The 22,592-nt window shown below is 30.7% G+C and overlaps 1 protein-coding gene across 1 annotated transcript in view; it reads right to left on the bottom strand.

The window, feature by feature from the left end:
- Smp_130200 (putative steroidogenic factor 1 (stf-1) (sf-1) (adrenal 4 binding protein) (steroid hormone receptor ad4bp) (fushi tarazu factor homolog 1)) overlaps nucleotides 1-22,592 on the bottom strand; it is a gene marked incomplete at its 5' end in the record, with an annotated part of 48,417 nt that overhangs the window by 20,201 nt on the left and 5,624 nt on the right. Inside the window, one exon of the mRNA XM_018795728.1 lies at nucleotides 1,035-1,536. Coding sequence (XP_018650011.1) covers nucleotides 1,035-1,536 — 502 coding nt within the window. The remainder of the gene's footprint in view (nucleotides 1-1,034; nucleotides 1,537-22,592) is intronic.

Genomic DNA, 22,592 nt, shown 5'->3' on the forward strand with positions numbered 1-22,592 from the left:
AGACAAATACACATTATCACTATTTCTAAATTAGGTATTCTGATCCAATTGTTAAATATGATACACATATTCTTGATTTATATATATATATATATATATATATATATACCATACCATTTCAATTATTTCTATCTCTGTCTATTTCATGCACATATAGACTTGTGTTTTCAACAACTTTTTGTCATTTAATAATAACTCTCTCCCATTACATTAATGAATAATAAACGAGTTAGGTGATAGAACAAGATACATATTTAAATATGGAGATATGATTCTGTAAGCAAAATTTTTTTTCGATTTGAGTGTATACACACTGAGAAGTAAAAGAAATATCTTACAAATAATTGGAAATAAGCCATTAGAATAAAATATCAACTATGCTTTATGTATTTAACTTTTATCTTGAATGTGTAATTCTTAGTCTAAAGAATGATTTTAAAATGTTACCTAGATACAGAGTACGACAGCAATACCTACTTCTTTCATACATTAATTCATACAAAAAATAAGGGGATATCGAATAATTAATCGTAAGTAGTATACTGCGATAGCATGAGTGGTCGAATATAATAACAAAAGACAGATTGGTCAACTCGACTACTATTTACAGTATACAGTTAAATCATATAATTAGATCATTTAAGTATGACCTATTCAGTTCATAAGCTAAATTACTACAACGAGATCAAATTATCAAGATAAATTAAATGGTGATATTCAAACTAATGCATTTTAGTTTGAAAGTAAGTGACACCATAAACTGGCTTTGTGTCTTGATTTGGTTGTCATCTGGCTAATTAACATATTTAAACGTGTCGAGAGAGTAACTAATACCAGTTGGAGAATCATTAAAAACCAAGGTGTACTGAACAGTTATCTCATCTTAGTTAAGACAGCATTAGGGATTGTGTGCCCATAACTCCACACACAAATGGATTAATCATAAGATAATCTTAATAGTGAAATATTTTAAAAGAAAGTGATAAATGCAACCTAAGATTTTTTGAAAAATAAACCAATATATAGATACTTACCTTCTGAGTTAAATCAATGAAGCCTGAAGAACTCATATTAGATGTGGGTAAATGAGAATGACTTTGACAAACCAAAGAATCATTGAAAGGTAGATTAACCATACTTGTGTATGTATCCGTGGATAGGCCGGTAGATGAAGAAGCAATATTCATAATAGAATCGGTAGTATTATTAACAGAAGATTTAACTGAAACTAAATCCAAAGAATCAGTAGTGATGAAAGGAGTTGTTGTTAAACTACAAATAACAGTAGAACTACCGGGCATATCTATATTTGAATGATCAATGGGTTTAAGTGAAGTTTGATGATAAATTGGACTTGAAGAAGAACAAGAGTTAACCGACGAAATATTGTATGAATTAGGTCTAGAATCATTCTGATAATTTGATTGCTTTGATATTGATGATGATGATGATGACGATGATGTTGATAAATGATCATTCTCAGTGTTCATTTCTTCAACTGATGATACAGGTTTCAGATTAAATATATTTTGAGAACTACAATGATCAAAGTTTGGAAAGAACATGATATAAGATAAACATTATTATGAAACTATATTTGATAAATGAGTATTTATGATAAAAATGAAAAGACTGTCAGTAGTGAACTTTTATGCCACCGTTCTCAATTCCTATGAGATCTAACAGAGAAAATCAATCAATAACAGATAAGAACTAAACAAATTCACTGAACAAACGATAGAAACCAGTACAAACCTTAAACAGTAGAAGAACAACAAGGTTTACATAGTAAAATTAATTCGTTTTATTCTGGAAACTTTATTCTTTTATTATTTAAATGTATCAAGGGGACAGGATGAATGAAATACAAACTTTATTAGAAAATAATATCTATTAATATTCATGAAAGTAGATTAGATGAGATGGATAGCATTCTTTAAAAGAAGGCTAGGGATAGTATTTTAAGGTGTTATTGTTAATTGAATAACGATATCCACTTTACTCTAAACTACATTATCAAATGTTAGAATTACCTACATGGTGTTGCCACCGATTACGAGCAATCTGATAGAAGACAACCATGATAGAACATAGATTTGCTCTATCCAAATTAATTAAGATCATAGATAACGAAGGTCTGAAAATCAGTCAGTCGGCCACAACGTAGAACCTGGTGCATCTGAAAGCTGACCTTCATAATTAAAAGCAATCAATGATGAACTTTTGACTGTATTGATACTGAAAATGAATAATATCTTTTTTCACACCTATAATTACTATTAAGTTCAAATCAACTATTCTTATCTTATCACACATGTGTTATAATTATGCAATAAAATTCCTATGAATACTTTTCAGGCCTATTACTTCAGTTATTTCTGTAAAAGCATTTCCAAAACGAAAATGAAACTATATTACAATTTTGCCAGCTAAACGTTTCACTGGTACTATAATGAGAAATTCGTTCCGTGAATGTTATAGTTTATTGAAATTTTTCATGAAATAAACTTATAGGGTTGAGAACGCAATCAACGTACAGTAATTGATTTTAAGAAATTTCATTCTCGTTTAATTTTTCTAAGAAAGTAAAAGTAAGTGGAACGTAGTGAGAAAGGAGATTTAACTAAACATTCTATTAAAACCTTCAAAATACAACAGTGTTATGTGACGAAATACAATAAAAAATGGGATATGTTGCTAGTTGGCTACCATACAAATAAATGATTTTTGATTGACATATACAAACTGGAATCATGTTATTGTTTCGTTAAATATTTACGAAATTTCCCAGTTGCCCCCTTCGCGACCAAAAAAATTTATAACGACAAACTTACAAACAAAAAGTAATTACTTTATTTTTGCTTTCGCATTGTTGAAGTTAAAAACCATAATTGATCAGTCTCTAATGGCATGAGTAGATCTTGAGCGGATTATCTCCTTATTAACATCTATTCACAAGTTATTTAGTTAATTTGAAAAGCAGCAAGAAGTGGAATCCAACATGCACATTACGCTCTTTTTGGAACTCATTAGATAAAGATAGATGCACCTGTATCCCAGTGTTGATGTTCACACTGAGATTCAAATACGGTAAATAAGTTCGCTTCACATACTGTCACATTATCCACTAAGTCACGAGAACTATTACTTTACTAGAAATCATTTGGTACTATTATTATTACCTTAAACATACTAAGGTATTAATTTTAATTAAATAGGAAATAAACTTATCTACTTCACCGATACATGTCATTGTAAAATAGAAACTGTAGAACAGGCTAAGTGTATTCAACGTGTGATGAGAAGTCAACACTCCATTACTAAATAATACAGAAATTCCCAAACAATCACTTGGTGAAATTTATTCATTCATTTATTTGGACACAAAAATATTGGTACAAAGGAGCACCAAATACACATGAGCCACACAATCACAATGAGAATGTGAAGAGACAAAGAATATAAAGTGTGTATAAGAAAAAGTAGAACAATAATGAACATAAATTAGTGTATAAGAGTGAAATAATAATAAGGATATTAGTAATAATAATAATAGAGGCAGTTCAGTTAACAAAAGTACAACCAGAAAGAATTCTTTCAGTTAAAAAATGTTACGCTAGTTTTTTTATGAAGAAAGTAACAGCACGATCACGACTGGTTTTTATTCTGAGCCATGTCTAACAACGTCTCAAGCTACTGTGTTACACCATCTCTATGACCTCTTGTATTGACTAGTAAAAAACTTTAAGATGGAGGGTTGGGCGGAAAATGTCGAGGATTGATGGAATGAAAAAATCTGACAACAGTGAATTATTGCCACGTTACATCGTTTAGTTAACTACAGCCGGAAAATACTGATAAATTGGGTACTAACTTAACGATAGGATGATATTGTGTTCACCATGAGACCTGTTGATTCTCGGTTTAATATACAGGGGATATGAATGTACACTGCTAAAACGTTTCAAACTAAAGACTTTTATTCAGATTTTCACTGACGAAAATTCATCTAATATGTGGTATAATTATCAAATTACGAATGGTAACTTTAAAGCACTAAAACAATGAAGAAAGCTACAAAATAAGCTTAAGTTATGAGAAAAAGTAAGTTATGGAAAAGCTTGTTATTTTATCTGTTGGTATTGACTTCTTGTAATTTCAAAGAAATTACAAACAAGAACAAAGTTTTATCTAAGTTGAATCAACATATAAGTAAATACGGCATAATTAAATGATTGGTCAAATATAATTAAAGTAGGAACTGCCACAAATAAATGTGCATCGGCCTAATTTGTCACAGAACAACAATACAGTGAGACGATTATCAAACAATTCGAGATAATAAAAGTATCAATGATAGTAAAAGACTGAAAATGTAAAGTATATTTTGAGAAATAGGAATAAGCATGAGAAATACATGTTGCAGACATCTCAGTTGATCGACAAACTGATTTTATCGTTTTTAATAAATGCTTAAGATTTATTGTTTCGACATCAAAAAAGAGAATACTATTGTAAAACGCGTTTCTATATCCATTCCATATAAACCTGTAGTAGATACACAATATTTATTTATCGAACAAAGAAGCTAACTGGTTGACAAATAGAGTAGTGACATATTATCATACATCAGATCCTTTGTATAATAAAATGCCTGCACACCACTGCATCAACCAAAGTTACTATAAACAACAGCGATGGAAACTCAACTTCCGTTTGTAACTCCGACTCAACAATATATATATCGTCACTCCCATTCACATGTATATTCCTATTATTCTAATGAAATATCAGTCGGATATTAACATAAAAACATACATGTAGACAAAAGCCACAAACAATCTATTTCCCTTATTATCTAATGTACTGACTGATAAAACTACGTTGCTCTGGTAAACAAAAAGTCAATGGCGTATGACTTCTGATAATAAAAAAAGACAACCTAGGGAATGAAATTGTTTTTTTTCTGGAAAAGAGCATACTCGTCAAAGTAGGTGAGTTATAATCAAGTTTATATGAGCCATGAGAACACAAACAAATATTGATATATATTTAAGAATCAACAAAAGCCGTGCTTTATTTCGAAAACAATGGAAACAATATGCTATGCTTTAGCCTCAAACTCTAGGTTCATAGCTTTTATTGTTGACTGAAATGAGTGTTAAAACAATGTTCTTTTTATACGATAATACGGAAAAGAGCTAGTTGTTGATGTGAGTGTGGATTAGGAAAGAGAATAAAAGCAATACTAGTGATAGTGACTGAAAAAGAAACAATATTATATTTATTCTATTTCAATGGGTTCCTATTTCTATTGAAAAATATCAAAAGACGGGATTCAGTGAATTGATTAGAGCTACAAACAAACAATGTTAAACTCCAAACCCAAATGCTAAAAACTTTAATGGACTTGCAACAAGATTTGAGGGTCCCCAAATCAATCTCTGATAGGATTGTAAGTAAAGATTGCTAGGAAACTGTAACTGAGACAACACATCCGCCTGATAATTCCTGATTTCTAACAGTTCTCCGTATGACGCTAGCAGGTGATGAAAATCGTTCAAAAAATTATGATCAATATGTTTGATTCGATCGATTTAAACACCTGAAACAGCGTTTTCTGCACCGTATATGTGTATAAGGAAAAGATTGAAATTCGAATATATAAATTAAGTTGAATGGAAATTATCTATAATGAATATATAAGGAACTGACATCGTTAAGGAGGGTTATTAATTGGAATCTATCACAAGGCTTATTTTGGATGCTGTCAAATAAAGTCGTTACCTAGTCAAGAAAACAAGTATATATATGAATAATAGGGGATTGATGTTGTCAGTCCATTAGTGAGATACCCTACCGAGAGAATGAGATACTCAACTTGAAAAATGAAATCATTGTTTATAAAAACTACACTAGGTCTAAATCTGATTAGGTTGTAATTGACATTATACGGTGATAGGACCATTAAGGAAAAATGTGCAACTTTCATAAACATTTTATTGCTGGTTAGTTTAAATATTTCGTAGATCAAGCTTTAATAACTTTATGCTTTTATGGTTAGAATTAAAACAATGGTTCAATGATGAAAACAATTAACTATTCGACTGTTAGTGTGAAATCCAATGCACTCTATTAAATTCTAAACAGATGAGTAAAATCATTAGCTTAGATCTGTACATGGCTACCGAATCACCATGATTCGAAGTTGTCCATGATTTATCATTATTTGTTCTAAAATGATTTAGGATTTATAAGTACTTATGAATTAAATTACAATGGTGTCATCAATTTTTCAGGCATGAATAATTAAGTTGTGTAATGAATACTGATATGTGAAAACTATTGTATTCTGACCTTGTAACTAATCTCCATAATTGCATAGTTCATATGTATGAACATAGATAAACGATAATCATAAATTCTTGTGATTACTACCACTGACTGTTATGATTTCAAACTAAATGATGAGGAAAAGAAGAATCGACGACAAATTGCATGTGTGAGGTCAAGTTCATGAAAGTCAAGAATTTGGAGGTGATATGAAGTCTACTCAGAATCACCTGCTAACAACTAATATCAATGTTTGGTCAACTTAGCTAGACAAGACAAAAAACCGTACACTAATTTACCACTGAAAAACAGTCAATGTTATGCCTGTGTAACCCTGAGTGCTGATTGGATTCGATCTGTCAACGTAAAATATAGCCACTATTTTAAGGGACTCAATATAATATGTACCATAATATGTTATTAAGTTCAGGGCTTCCCACTAATTGTCGACAACTACATACAAAGCAAACACAGAGAGTAATTAAACAGCCCCCATAGTAGGAATGTAGTAAGTCCCTTTTGACTATGTGGATAAACTTGTTATACATGAGAATTAAACAATAGTTATACAAGAGTAATTACAGAACTTTGGTATATGAGTAAACCTCCAAGCAATTTCTAGTCTAGATATTATACTACACACTAAATATCACGTAACCATGGTGAACAGTACGGGAGATGGAATGATAAACACATACTAATCTTATCAGTTGATAGTTAATAGTTACATAACTTTCGGGTCTTAGGAAAAAAATAACGAAGCATCCATTCAATAATTTTACATGGGAAACAGGTTAGTGTTCAAACAGTAGGAGAATGTCAATATCCCTAGTGTAAAACACCAAGTGTCTATATTTTTTCACTTGGCCAGCTCCACAGATTATCTTCTCCAGTGGCAATAATCGTAATCAACCGCTTATAATGAAATCGATTAAAGAAAATAAAATTTTCTTGACATTTTTTTGTTTATTGATATGCAGAATAACAAACCCAATAGGAAGGACAGAAAAACAAAGGGAAGTTACAAGGAATAAAAAAATGACGAATAAACACACAAGGTCATATAAATAATAATAATAATAGTAATCACATCTAAAAGTATTGAATTATTATGATCAATGCTGAATCACCACTGTTGTTACTTGTTGTATACTTTTGGATAAGAAAAAAGGTAAATTCATTTGTTAATCGAAAGAAATGGAATGTTAATTACATAAGTTTATATTTACCAAAGTAAGTTGTGCACTACAATTTATGTAAGAATGCATACATTCAATTAGTGGGTAAACAGTTGGTTTTCAAGTTCGAACTCGGCTTTACTTGGTAAATGAATCATATTATTATCATTATTATTATTATTGAAATAGACTTCTGATATTATGAGGTTGAAATGCAGATCATAGCAACACATAAAAACCTGGTATATAAGTTGCTTTACATCGAGTGATGAAACTCTAATAGTGGTAAATTGTCTAAAGAATTAGGAATGCCATGAACTCAGGAATGTAGGGTCCTTAAGTTGAATTTCAGCAAAATCCAGGGACACACAAATGAGGAAATGTATACTACGTCGATTTGCCTTCTAAGCAATAAAGAATTGTTCACTGGCATATATTGCTGATGGTTCAATATGAATTCCGTGTACATATGTTTAGAATACGTATTAATATCTACATTATCAGTTTCTCCAAGGACTACTATATTTTTTGGGGATCAACTAACAGTACAACCTTCCCTAATGAGTTTATCTTTTTTGAATAATCAACTTCTAACCTTGTTAAATAACCGATTAAACCAATCCCACCTAATTTGACATGGGCAATCTGGTATTAGATAGTATACGTAACTAAATTTTCAAGTAAGTAGTAGGTCAAGGTTACGTAACTCCAATTATTCATGTACAGTTTCCCTCCCTCACTAAATTACGTAATAAAAGTAGACAAATTAATTAATATTGAACTGATAATTTACATGTATGATCACTGAACAAATTCTACTACTATTTAGAATGAAACAAAAAACAATATAAATTGACAAAGTTTCAAAAATCGAGAGTATCCTAGATGAAATCAATGACCTTGAGCCTATTTATTACATTCAACAGGAAGAGTGCAGTGTTAGGATACAATCCCGACAAAGTATTTGCTATTGTTATATGATAATAATCACAAATAAACGACATGAATGGTTATGGCACGATATATATATATATAGGGAGAGAAAGACTTGAATTACAACTATTATCCCTACGAAAAAGTAGTTTGTCTAGCAAACAACATTATAATGATGATATGATTGATGAAGATATAATACATACAAACATAAAAATGTTATGATGAACGCAACAAATAGACAAACTAAGGTCAGAATACAGAGATATTAAAAATCTGATGCCAATAGCTGGGTTAAAATAAGAAAAATAAACAGAACGAAGCATAGAAATAAAGTAGTAAGTCCTAACAAAAACAACAACAGTACAATGAATAACAAGTCAGACAGAATTTGAGGGAAGTAAACAACCTTACCCAAGACAATATACCATAGGAAATAGTGGGTTTTATCTTGTTTTACAGGAAATACATCATCAGACATAGTGAAAATGGATTTTATCCCATTATTACACAACGTATTAATCATTATATATCTAATATTTTAGTGCTATAAGTGAACTAAGACAAAGTGCAGTACATGTAATATAGATAAAATAGGACATAAATAAAGTAACAACAGGTTTGAAGAAAATGATTATTCATATGTACATACTTTACAGAAACTAATAGAATTTAATTTACTTATACCAGAAGCTTACTGAATGGTTGGAAATTGAAGCCGTTTGCTGATTCAAAGTAAAAGACAGAAAGGCATTTTTTAGATGCATACGTAGTATTAAGATCCCAATAGATCTTACAGGGGTAGTTGGATTACAAATGTTTACAGACTATTTATATTAAAACATTTGTTATTTTATGAGATTTATTGAACATAGACTGTAATTTCTGTTTGACTGAAACTCAATTACATTAGACAAGATAGCAAGTAAGAAAATTTCCTTTGAGGATAATCACATAGAGCGATGGTTTAAGGGTAGGTGAATTTGAATTTCAAACATTAGGTTGCAGATTAACACTCCACTCCGATGATTATGGTTTGCACAACCAGATAGCATAATTAGTCCTTATAATAAAAGTTTATCTTAAAACCAAATATATAAACGTCTAACTTAGTTACTGTGTTACATTAACAGCTAATTAATTTATTATACATGAAGATATTTTGGAGGTTATTGTTTGTTGGATCCTAATCATTAACTAAAAAAGGGAAAACGAAAGGTATATATATACTTTACGAAGCATTCTGTATTAATGCCTTCATCTAAGGAAAAGAATACTACGTCAACAGTGGACTACTGGTTAATTAGAGGGAAAAAATTATGGTCATCACATCTCAATGTAGGTAATAGTTAAAATTTACTCTCATATCTACCAAAAAAAAAATCAAATTTTCGAGTTGTAATATAATCTGTTTTTTATTATGTCAATATTACGGAATGGCAGAAAAAATATTCTAGAAAGAATGAACTGATTGTTTCTGTGATAAAGTCAACCCCGTTCATTAAATCAATGTGGTAAAATCTATTCATTAATCGTAGCAGCGAGCTTAATTACGAAAATCGGCTACGCAAACCATTAAAATACAGCTTAATATACAGGGAGTATTATGGTTATTATCTTGGTGAATTATTTTAAATGCTGAGATATAAATTTCTCAAGAGTATCTACAGAGAAAATGATGCGATGTCACGATGAGCAATTTTTTATCAAGACACAATGAGACATTCAGTTATACACAAAGTAAAACCTGGTACATATGTGAATCGGTTCAAGCTGTTCGTATTCTTTTACATCAAAAAATTAAAAGGAAAATTAAGATAATATGTTTTCACCTGTACATTCATAACCTCACTGACTGAGTTTTTTGTGATTTACAACGTTATTCGAATGTCAAGACAGAACGAACATCTCTAGTTGTACATAAATAACGGTCATGTTCATAATGTTTATGAGTTTTATTGTTTAAAACAAACCTGCATCATTAAGATCAATTATCTACGAGTGATATATAGCACATTAATTTATTCACACACTAAATGTGTATGGGTTAAGGTATGAAAAGTGAACTGAATCTTTTAACTAATCACATTCTATGTACATTCAATGTATTAATTATACGACACACAATTAACGTACATCTAGTAATAGTTTCTTCCATTCAAAAAAAACACGCAACTAATATCGTAGACGTGCAGAGAAAAAAAGGAAACCGAATGAAGTAATAATCCTTACAATGGAATACAATATAAATTTTATTAGTTTTCTTTATTAACAAATAAATTGAACACTAGTATGAAGTTTTAAAAAAATAATAGTTAAACAAACAAACAACAACGACCTTTCTAAAATTGTGCACAATAACCATCTTAGGAGGAAAACCAAAACAACAGGGTGTAACATTACTAGGAGAGAAAAAGTGTGAGCAGTTGTTGATCAATCTAGCAAAATTTAATTCATTAAGATTTATCACTGAAACAAATTAGTGATGGTGATGATGACCGTACACACAAACATCAGTACTAAGAAAATTAGAATACTGAACATTAGGTTTATTTCTTTTTTAAAAGACTAACATTTCATCACAATTTACTTGTTTAATATGCTATATTTGGGTTTAATTTAAAAGAAAGAAAATAATCATAATTTGCATATTTCTACAACTGTTTTTTCTTTAAAAATGAATAACTTGGTGACAAAAATATACTATTGCGAAAGTGAGTTTCAACTAAAAAGGACATTCTTTAATTTATTGGTTGCTATTTGTTACAGAGGATAAAGTTATAGAATTAGTAATGATGAACATGACTTTTCAAGTCGTTAGAATGATGAATAATATCCTAATCAATCAATGATGTGGTACGACACGGTGCAACCGAACCAATAAGTACTCACAAGATCCCAAATCAGTGGATATCAAAAAATAATAGATCTAACAATATAATAGTCTATTTATTAAAGTATAATGATGTGCGCAAATTGAAAATTAAAGATGTTTGTAAACGACTTGAAATATGGGTGACTAGAAGAGACGGGTTTTGTAGGTCACTCAAGACTCAATCAAGTTAATCTAGCCGTCGTACAGCTTATACTACAGTGCACTAATCAATTGAAATAATGTAGCACTTGTAATTTTTTTGTAGTAGTTACCGAGTCATTAACTATTTGAACTAATGAACTGAGATTAGGGACAAGCAATTACATCAATGTCTTAACAGCACTCGATTCAGGTTAGACAATGGAAATCCTAGAGGAATTCATTCATTTTACAATCAACTACTAGGATGATAACAAACGAAGGGTACGATTATTTGTACTGACACTGCCACGGAAGAGCAAGTTAGGCTGAAGCTCAGTGGTTTGAATTATTTGTACGGATCTAACTTTACCTACCACGATTTAAAGCAGCCATGCAATACCACTGACAAATTACTACCACATGTTACAATAAACGAGACGATTATCTATAAATGTTTGCAAAGTGAATAAATTTGTTTAAGGAGTGTCAAGTGTTGATCCTGTTACATAATTTGAAATTAAACACAACGCAAGAAAAAAAACAACGAACAAAAGTACATGGCATCTCTCATGTATATTTTTTGACCTCACAATAATCAAACAGACACGGGAAATTCACTAGGTTTTTTGTAGCTCACGATAAATGACAAGGTAGTATGATGAAAAACATCTGTATTTATACAAAAATTTGAGTTATGTTAGATAAACATAAACCGATAATGGGAGTTTCATCTAACCAGATTCCATCTAACAGATTTCATAATAATGATCTAAAAAAAATCCCTTCTTCGAATGATTCTGGCAAAAATTTTACGGAAATATTGTATTTCTGAACTAGAATAAAAGTATAGCATCAGGAGATGAATATTTATTCTCAATAATTATTAGAAAGAAAATAGAACAAATATTGATAGTGAAATTGAAATTTCCTTCAATTGTATAAAGTCTAATATTTTTAAGAAGGAAAATTTCCACTTTGAATTGTTTTTATTTCCAGAACAGAACAATCATCACTTTTTAAAACTTTATATTTTCAATGTCAATATTTGAAATCCAGCTTTGGTTTGGGCACCCGAGCAGTATCACAGCCCTCACACAAATCTTATTTGATTTGTGTGGTGCATATATATCTGGTGCCTCTTTGTACCAATATTTATGTGTTCATCATTATGAATATCTTTGCAGATATGCTCATATTTCAAGAAGCGGATTGCACTTGTAACTGACTGATCATTAGATAGTGATCAATGTCCTTTACGTCTAATCCTTTTCGTAATGATAGAATCCTATCGATCAAGCTACAATGTGGACACTTGTCTAGGTGACTCAACATCAAATGAACAGTGTCAAGATTTTAGCTGGCTGGAGGTAGTCGATTAAAAATTCCGAATCTAGGTTTCGTATTATTTGTCACTCGCTGGCAAGGAATACCTGAAATCCAGGAACTGATACTTCCCGTAAGATTCGAACACAAACAACTTGGGTTGTTTCCTGTCGACTACTTCCTACTACATAGCCTCTCAACAAAATAGATTGCACTTTTATGGATATCAGCTGAACACAAAAAAGACTTTATTTGTACACAAATATTTTGAAAGCATTATTGATTATTATTGATTTATAGTTAAAAAATAATGATAATCAAATGCTTCAAACATATACTACTTACAAGTAATTAAGTAAGGGCATAGTGAATTTCTGTTTGAAAATTAGTAATTTAGGACTGTTAAAAATAGATTTAACTGGTTGAGTCAGATTCTGTATGAAGAGTATTGACTTTTCAGGGCAATTTTAATCTCCCTCAGTTTGAATCAAAGAATTTAAGATTACTATATTAGTGTTATGCTAACAAATATGGTCGACATGACTGCTTCTCAGGCACATTTAAAAAGTATGAAGTTAACTACGATTGATTTAATCTGTTCAACAAAAATAAAGCTACATTTTTTAAGGAAGTGACACGCGATACTGAACATCAAGTACAAAACTTGAGAATTTACAATAAAGTATACATTTTTTGTTGGATGGAGAATGCTGGTGAGAGACTTATGCTACTACATGAGGGGTAACAGGTGTAAGTAAGCAAGTAATACATTTGTTTACTAAAGGATATAGTCTGATGAAAACATATACATAAATGGTTTTTGATTAAATAGATGTTCCCAGACTAAATGTGTATTGAAACCACAACTGAAAAAGTGATAACCAATTATCTCGGTAGACGTTGAGTCAATAGTTTACAAATGGTGATAATCCAAAATGGGTTAGAAACCACTGCACTAACTCGTACATGTACTACTTAAGAAATATTTATTTTATGATGGAGGTCATGGAATATGTTACTGTTGATCATGTATATTGAGCAGTGACTCTGTTGTAACCAGTTTTATAGTGATTAGAAAATTCTATGGATTTATTTTACAGTGCAATCACTTAGACCAATGATTCACAAACACTTCAGATGTTAACATAAAAAGATTTGGAACAGAGACTGCAAACTTGAAGTCTGTGGTATTAATACACACGCGAACAGTTGGAAGGAAAAAATTAAGATGTTTGAGGGTGTACTGCTACTATAACATTACAACTGATTGATCTCGTACGAAATTCGATACACATTAATTTCAAATCTAGTTTCTGGTACATTGAATTGCAATCCATTGTTTAGTGTTCCGATTGCAACCATTAGGTCACAAGTTTTCAGCGTAACTCTTGTTGACTCGGTCTGAAAACACGGTTGACCATCATTTACAGTTGAGTACAGAAACCTGAGAGATTCCTAATTTGAACCTAAGTATTATCAACACAACCTAATGTCTTAATTAACTAAACATTAATTCTAAAGTCAATAGCTTGTGATAACTTACTAAAGAAGTAAGTTATATCAAAATGACATATGTTAAGTGTCAGTAACAACCTTAAAACATATATGTGACAATTATACATGGTCGAAAAATGGTCTACATACATATAGGGATGAGTTATGCACGTATCATGTATACCTCTACACGCTCAAACATGCATACAAACATATCACTTCTAAGGTCATATACAAAAACTACAATCTATTGATTTGACATCACGAGGTCGACACACAAAGAGATACTACTATCATCTCTAATATCATGTGAATCGTTAGAATACACACATATTTCAGTATTATTTTTTATAGTTTTGGAAAAAACCTGTTTTCCTGAAGAAGAAACAGTTTTCACAAAAATCGACAAGTACTAATTCCATTTGTAACTGAACTAAGTATATTAAACCTTAAAAATAATTCCGAAAAAGTGTATCTAATGCTGTTATCCACTTGATGAGTAGAACCTTTTAAGTATGAGGAAAAATTAGTTACAAATTTCGATGTAAGCCGTAGATGATTAGAAAATTTTAACATAAACAGTTATACACTACGTTTGGTTGGTTAATATTTCCAGCGTTATTTCTAGAGTTACAATAAAAACTATGTTGATGGAACATACAAAGTGTTAAAGAAATCTACAAAAATTAGTATATGAAGACCAGATGATTAGCTGTGAGCAGACTATTACTGAATATTTGGTTAACCATAAGCTTCTCTAAGCATAAGAGAAACTACTTTGTTTTTACAGTTTTGGTAGAAAACACCAGGTAATGTAAATATTCTACTTTACTTCGATGAAGTGACAATAAGTCGAATATTTATAATAATAATAATAATAATAATAATAATAATAATAATAATAGTAAAGATTATTGTGAAATTGAGCCAATTTATCACCAAATAAAAAGGTTAGACATTCACTGGACAAAACTAGTTTAAAAGATAACTTATGTATTGGTTCTTGAGGTCGATTCTCATTAACTGGTGATATCTTACATAGTTAGACAAATAATGGTATTTCAGATATATATGGGGAGTATTTTAAGTGATTATTCTGATAAATTTATTATTGCATTGTACTATGTTGCAGTTTAATCTCCTATTCCTTACCTCAATCAGCTTGAAACTGTGTCAGATATATCTGGGTTGTTTATGTTGTACTTTTAATTATTTATTCAATCAAGAGGGGATTATTATCTCGGTTATATCAGCAACAACCATTCACAAAGTGACCGAGTAATTCACTTCTAACTGAACCATGAATAACGAAAAGTATAAAGCCTAGAAGTTTACAGTTTATTAAGAATAAAAATGAAACAACTGTGGTTTAAATTTATTGTTTGCATCCGCCCCGCATTAATGAACAATTTTTCCTAACTCCTCCCCCTTTTGCACTACTTAAACTTGTCGCCCAATAAATATTGGTAACTTTACAATCGTTTATCAATGTTTTAAGATGGATATAAAAGTCAATAATTTGTGCAGTGATTACCTTCTTAACAAAAATTAACTCTAGTAATCGTGTTATCACCAGTTTAACTTCAAATCCAAACGCAGTTACAGCCAGAGATAATTCATAGCTTAGAATGCCAAAATTTTTATGTACATGTGTGGAAAAAGTGAGCGGCTAAACTTACTCAGTACTTATTTCCATAATACTTGAGTCGATCGCTATTTTGTAATATTTATAGTCATACCCTTCAAGCATATTGTTGGGGTTAAAGAAAATAAACCATAGTCGTTTTACTGTCAGTCGTTCATTAATGATCGTTTCTATGCAGTAAATACCAAGATAGTCATACTACCGAGATGCAGTTTTGCTATTTTCTGACGGCCAAGTGTTAGGTAATGAGAGCCGAAAAAGTTATTGCTAATCGGGTTTAAGTTGACTGACTGAATAGCGTACTCTATGCTCCTCCTGACTAGAGGAATGTCTAAATCAAATATTTATTTTAATGAAAGCTTTCTAGTCTCTTACAAAAGAATAGACAGACAAGTACAATCATTATAGAGGATGACTTTAATGCTCAAGGTCATGTGTTAGACTAAGCGGAATGTCATCCGACTGATAAGTTAAAAATTTCAAATTGATAAACACCCAAAAGTTATAATTGATAGCATCGTTACTGATTTCTGGAGAGAATCAGTTTTAGGAATAATAAAGGGCACTTTCTCACCTGTTGACCAACAAGCTGTGCTTGATGTTTGATAAAGGAATCGTCCCTTTATCAGGACAGTGACTCGAAAATAGTTGGGCTTAATCACTTGTGTGGATCTACTTTTTAACGAACACACAGATCTCAACTGAATCACTTTTTAAAGCTCAGATGAAGCGAGTTAGAAAACTGTCAGAAAAAACTTGATGGTACGGAAATTTTCGTGGCTTCTATTTTGATGATAGACACTTGAAAACTGATACTGGATTGTATTAAACATGGTGGGAAGGAAACTAATAGAGGGAGAAAGTCTGAAGGGAAAGGATCATAAGTAATGACAAGTGACGCAATCAAATATATTTAATTAATAAAACAGTTTAGAGCTATTATAAAGATAGAATTATTCACTCAATATTCTTACTATACGCGAGTACTGCTTTCAAGACGTCTATGACCAAGTAAAGCTGGTCAAAAATGTCGCAAGAGATTTAAATCTTCTGGTTGTGATGAGCACTATGGTCATAATCAATAGTTGCAAGTTTTAAGTGAGATGGTTCAACAGGTACTTTTAACCTTGGCTTTGTTTACCGTACTACTACGTACGTTCGGTTTTCCGACTTCGCCTGTTATTCTGATTTTACCTATTACCTTTCAGCTATGGCTGATATTATTTTCATTTCTTGTCATTTCCCCTAGTTAGTTGTGCTGGTACAAAATGTGACAAATCCGAATGACAACTATATATGTTAGGACCATAGTTGTCCATTTTTCTTCCTCTATTTGAAGGAATGAATTTTTCCCATGAACCCAATATGAAAAAAAGAGAGCAGGAGGCTGAGAGGACACCAAATTTCAGTTCATCTCTAAACAATATAGAGAGATATGTGTTAAACTTTTTTGTTCGACCGGTTTGCTCACATGAGAACAAATATAAATGACCACATACAAAACGTCACTTAGCAACAATACATATATGTGTAATACAATAAAAGACACGCCTATTATGTGAAGGTTAAATGATAATAACAGAATGTTGGAGCTTCAATAAGCGAAAAAAAAGTTTTAAAAATCCAGTAGGCTAAAATTGAATAATTTAATCAATAGGATATTTGGTTTAATTAATTATGACAACAAACCACATGAAGTAACTTCATCTGTTAATAAGAATGATTATATTTTTAGTGCTAATTTATCGGACCCAAATGATGATCACCTCAGTTGGAGCAATGAATACTTGTTCAAAGGACCAAATATGATAGTATTCTGAATAGTATTTGACATTCAAATTTATGAATTATGCTAAGTGCTATTAAGAAGTTGATAACTGGATGTATCTTAATCAGAGTGATTGTCCATGTTTGTGTTGATGTTTACTATGGTTTAATGGACGTAGTTAGCTGACCAGTTATAAGATTTTATTTCATGAAATTAGCCCAAAGGTTAGAGAGAAACAGAAAACAACCATGAGTAGACAGGTTATCGGAACTGCAAATAATACGTGTAACACTGACAGTATTCACTAAACCGAATAGACATATATATTAAGGTCATAAAAAAATGTTTGTTTGCAAGACCAACGGTACCAGGTTTGATTCTAAGTAGTGAGGTTGTGAATGCACACTATTGAAAAGTCCCATATTACCATGGAACAGTCGTTCAGTGCTTTCAGGTTTGCAATGGTGGTCTAACTGAGATTAGTTCATTTCAATAAAATTCAACAATATTCACAAACCCCATATGAATATATATACATATATATATGACTATCATATCAAGGAAATAGTACTATGTCACCACAATCACTTATCAATACTATTAAACGCAATCTTATTCGCCAGTACCGTTCACACATCTTATAATCCTGTTTCTATATATAGGAACGTTTAGCAAATATGAATCGCATTATGTGCTTCGTGAATCTATATCATTCCAAAGTTCAATTATTGGTCAATGATATACAGTCTCAACATATGAACGCTAGGTCAATTCGGTTTATACGAAACAAAAGCGATTACAAAGGCATAAAAACATAGATCACTTGGTTCATGGAGTTAAAAAAACAAAAATATTTTATTATTCTGCACATATTTTTATTAACCATGCAAAGCCATTTCGTCTTCATTTTTCTAGTTTTTTACTAGTACTACTGCTACAGTATTGGAACAGTGGCTTAAAGTGTCCAGAATCCGGCCACTAGGTCTCAGGTTTGAACCTCGCTTTATCTACTTCGTCTAGGGTAACTGGGTAGTGTCAGTGACCCTTACACAGTGTGGCTCATATCCAAGTACATGGTGAATGAGTGAATTTGTATGTTTTTTTATATTGCTACAGTTATCAGCAATTTTGCATCTCAACTATTGGATTTATCTTCACAATATTTTTTGAGAGTTATAACAATTTAGAACCATACGATATAAAATTAAGTCTTATGTAATCATTGTTTATTTGTCGCCCTGACTACTTACTGTTTTATCAGATTAATAATCTAAAATTAAAATTTCAAAAAATGTTCTTTCTACATATTGATTTGAATATATCAAAACGAAAAATAACGTGTAATGATTTAAAATAATGTCAGCTTTTATGTCTCAAGTTTAGAAGTTTATCAACAATGTAATTACGAGTTACACATATCAGGCAGCTTTCCACAGTATCATCTAGTCCATCTAATTGAATTAAGTAAAGTGGCTTTGAACTAATGTTCTAATGTAAACTATGTCACTGAATATGAGCTTCACATACAAATCAACACATAAAGGAAACTCCTACCACGAAAAGACATCAACTGAAAGACTATTGTAAACCAAGAAGCAATTAATAGGTTTATTTTCTCCGTACTAGTTCGAGCTCAGGATCTACAGGTGTATCACAACAGCACAATACCTTTCAGCTCCTGGATCTAAATTAAATGATTCATATTTTTAATTTCAGTCAACTAGACGTATAGTGCATAATTTTTATCTGATATCGCCCATTGATTATTAATAGGATTTCGATGTGATTGAATCTACTACAACTTTTCGAGAAGACAAACAGAAACATTTAGCTTACTATGGAGCATTTTACAACTCACTCTCTTGATATAAATTCTAACAAATCAAAAACAATAACATTTAGAAAATGCTATGGAATATGTATTCGAATGAAAGCAGTTGTCAACCTTTCTTAGCCCTGAGTAACATAACTCACATTCGACACCACATTATCTTTTAATTTTTATCTAGTTGTAATTCTTCTATAATTTTCTAATCTTATTTTATAACCAACTTAGCTTAAATCATAACGTATATTATACTTATTTGTTACTAACCAGAACTTATTTTTTTTTGAATAGTATAATAATCATTTAATCCAAACTCCATGATCTATTGTTTCTATTCTAATCGATAATTCAGATTTCTCCATTTTTTGCATATGATATATATTTGTAATAACTTGTTCAATCGTTTTAATATTAATTAAATGATTATAATTTTTGTTACACTATATCAATACGTGTTTATATTAACTTTTGACCAAATTCATTGTTATACGGTATGTTAAACTACATTTTTGACTTTCTATATCTAGTAAGTGTAAGCAACTAATGAGAAGTTAATGAAATATCAATGAATTTATCATAGTTTTTTTGTTTGTGTACTCAATTCATTACTGTCCTTGATTATGATAAAGTATTAAATCAGTTTTAAAATTATTAACTAGAATGATAGTAAGTAGTTAGTAGTAATATAAATTTTACTTTCAAAAATGAAATCTTTCTAAGGATATAGTTGATAAGTGAATTAGTGAGAATCAATCGTTCTGATTTGATCACCAAAATTAATTGTTATTTAAAAGTTAATTTAAGGGAAAAAGAAAAACAATTTTCAATTAATACAGTATGATATAAATATTAGATTAAATTTCTATTTACTGAATATCTTGATAAAAATAACTATAGACAAGATGTGAGAGAGAAAAAAATTTTTTTCTAAATGGATGTGTTAGATGTACAAAAAAGACACCATTAGTCAACTATATGACTGTTCAATTATCATTAACACCAAAATTATACTGTATTATAATAGAATGAAATAGAATAAGTCAATACCTTTATTCCTTTGAGAAACTGTCATCCTATAAAACTTAAAAAGAAAGTCATCCAATTAAGAAGTAGGTTTTCTTTTTTGCAAAATACAATTGAAAAAATAGAAACTGTGAAGTAATTAGCGATTAAGAAAATTATTATCAGTATAGGGTTGTGGAGATTGTTGAATCTTTTTTTGAGATCGTGAACTGATCAATGTTAGGCCACCATTGAAAACCTGGAAGCATTGGACAGCTGTTTTGTGCTAGTACGTGACTTCTAAATAGTGTGCATCCATGATCCCGTATGTCTGAAGAGTTCCACATTAGCACGAAACAGTTGTCCAGTGCTTCCAGGTTTTCAATGGTGGTCTAACATTGATTGATTCATGATTTCAATAAGAAAATTATTAAGCAAACATTTATAAAGATAATTGTTTAATAGATGAAAAATGTTTTAGTAAAAAAACCGAACTAATCATAGTTTTCCTTCAATGCACTCTAATCGAAGCTACAACTCTAAATAAGTATCGTTAGGAGTTAGCTTAAATGTGTAGAATACATACAATAACATAGCATATGTACTTTATCTAACTTACACAATGATTTTGTCATATAAGCTAATTAAAATTCAATTGTAAACACAAACGAACATGAAATCTCTTTTCATTTATTTCTAATCATTAATCTAGTCAATTTTTATGCATGTTGCATGTAGAAAAGTTCAAGCATGACATAATAACTTTGTTGTATTTCCAATGTATAAGTATTGGTGATAAATTATAAAGAAAATGATCGATAATTTAACAGATGAAAAACCATAAACTAGAGTGGAATATCGCAATTAACTCTAACAATGAAATTTATACAAACATAATTGTTTATTAGAAACGAAAAAGAAAGAAATTGGGACTCTTTTCTAAAGTGGATTTTCAAATTAAGTTTGGTGTATATTTTTAGTAGTAAAGAGAGGAAACATTAGTGTTATAGAAGTTGAACAGTAAATCGAATGCAACACATATTTCTAAGAATCTTATTGTATCAACACTAAAAATAGGTTGGAATTTAGCAAACGATTGTTTGAGAATCTTGGATTTAAGTTTTTTAGTAGACCCATACATGTTTTATAAATGTTATCCAAGTGGCTTTAACGCTGCGTACTCTATTTACCGACACCAGGACTGAGTGGAAACGGTAGAGAGGTGGTAAAATTACAATGGGGAAGTGTGGAATCAAAGATAACGGTATAGGACTAACAGATATTGGTCCATCGCGACTTTCTGGGTAGGATCCTAGATATTATGAAATTCTGTAGTTTAAGGCTTTATCATAAACGACTCAAAACAAAAGCCAGTGGGAATCTTGATCTACATTCTACATAAGATATCAAGCTTCTCAACTAAAAGAAATTCGACTCGGTTGTATTTTTAATTGAACCGTATCACCGACTAAATACTATTATTTATTAATGATTGATTATACGAATTTTCTCTCTTTTGTCTTTATAATGTTATCACATTCCAACTTGTTTGAATGATTTTTCTGGTGCTCTGTTATACCAAGATTTTTTCACGTTGTAAATGAATAAAAACTGCAACACACTTCTGACTGAATTCCAAAGGAAGCATGAGTTTTCCTTAATTTACAAATATATCTGGTTAACTAATATCTAAGACTGTGATACATAAAACTAAACACAATAATTAAGAGATATTTTCAGTATGTGGTTGTGGAGATAGTTGAATTTCATCCATGGTTGACAGATGCAGACTACTTGGTTGGGGTCCGTGTGGCTACCGTAACCAATGGTTGGAGACTGTGTGACATGGCTCAGAATCGATCACAATGGCGTAGGTGTATACACTCTTTATCTTCCCTTAAATCTTGAGATTAAAATTGCTTCATATCTGTCTTTCTTCCTTATATACAACCTTTCTTTTATATATTGCCACCACTAAATTAGCTACTTTTATGAATTCGGTGTTCATCTTGTTGTGCTAACGAGGTTTGGCAACTTGGACCGATGCATATGTGTGTCTGGTCCTACGTTGT

This window comes from Schistosoma mansoni, chromosome 2 (assembly GCF_000237925.1).
Source record: "Schistosoma mansoni strain Puerto Rico chromosome 2, complete genome".
In the NCBI taxonomy this organism is placed as follows: Eukaryota; Metazoa; Platyhelminthes; class Trematoda; order Strigeidida; family Schistosomatidae; genus Schistosoma; species Schistosoma mansoni.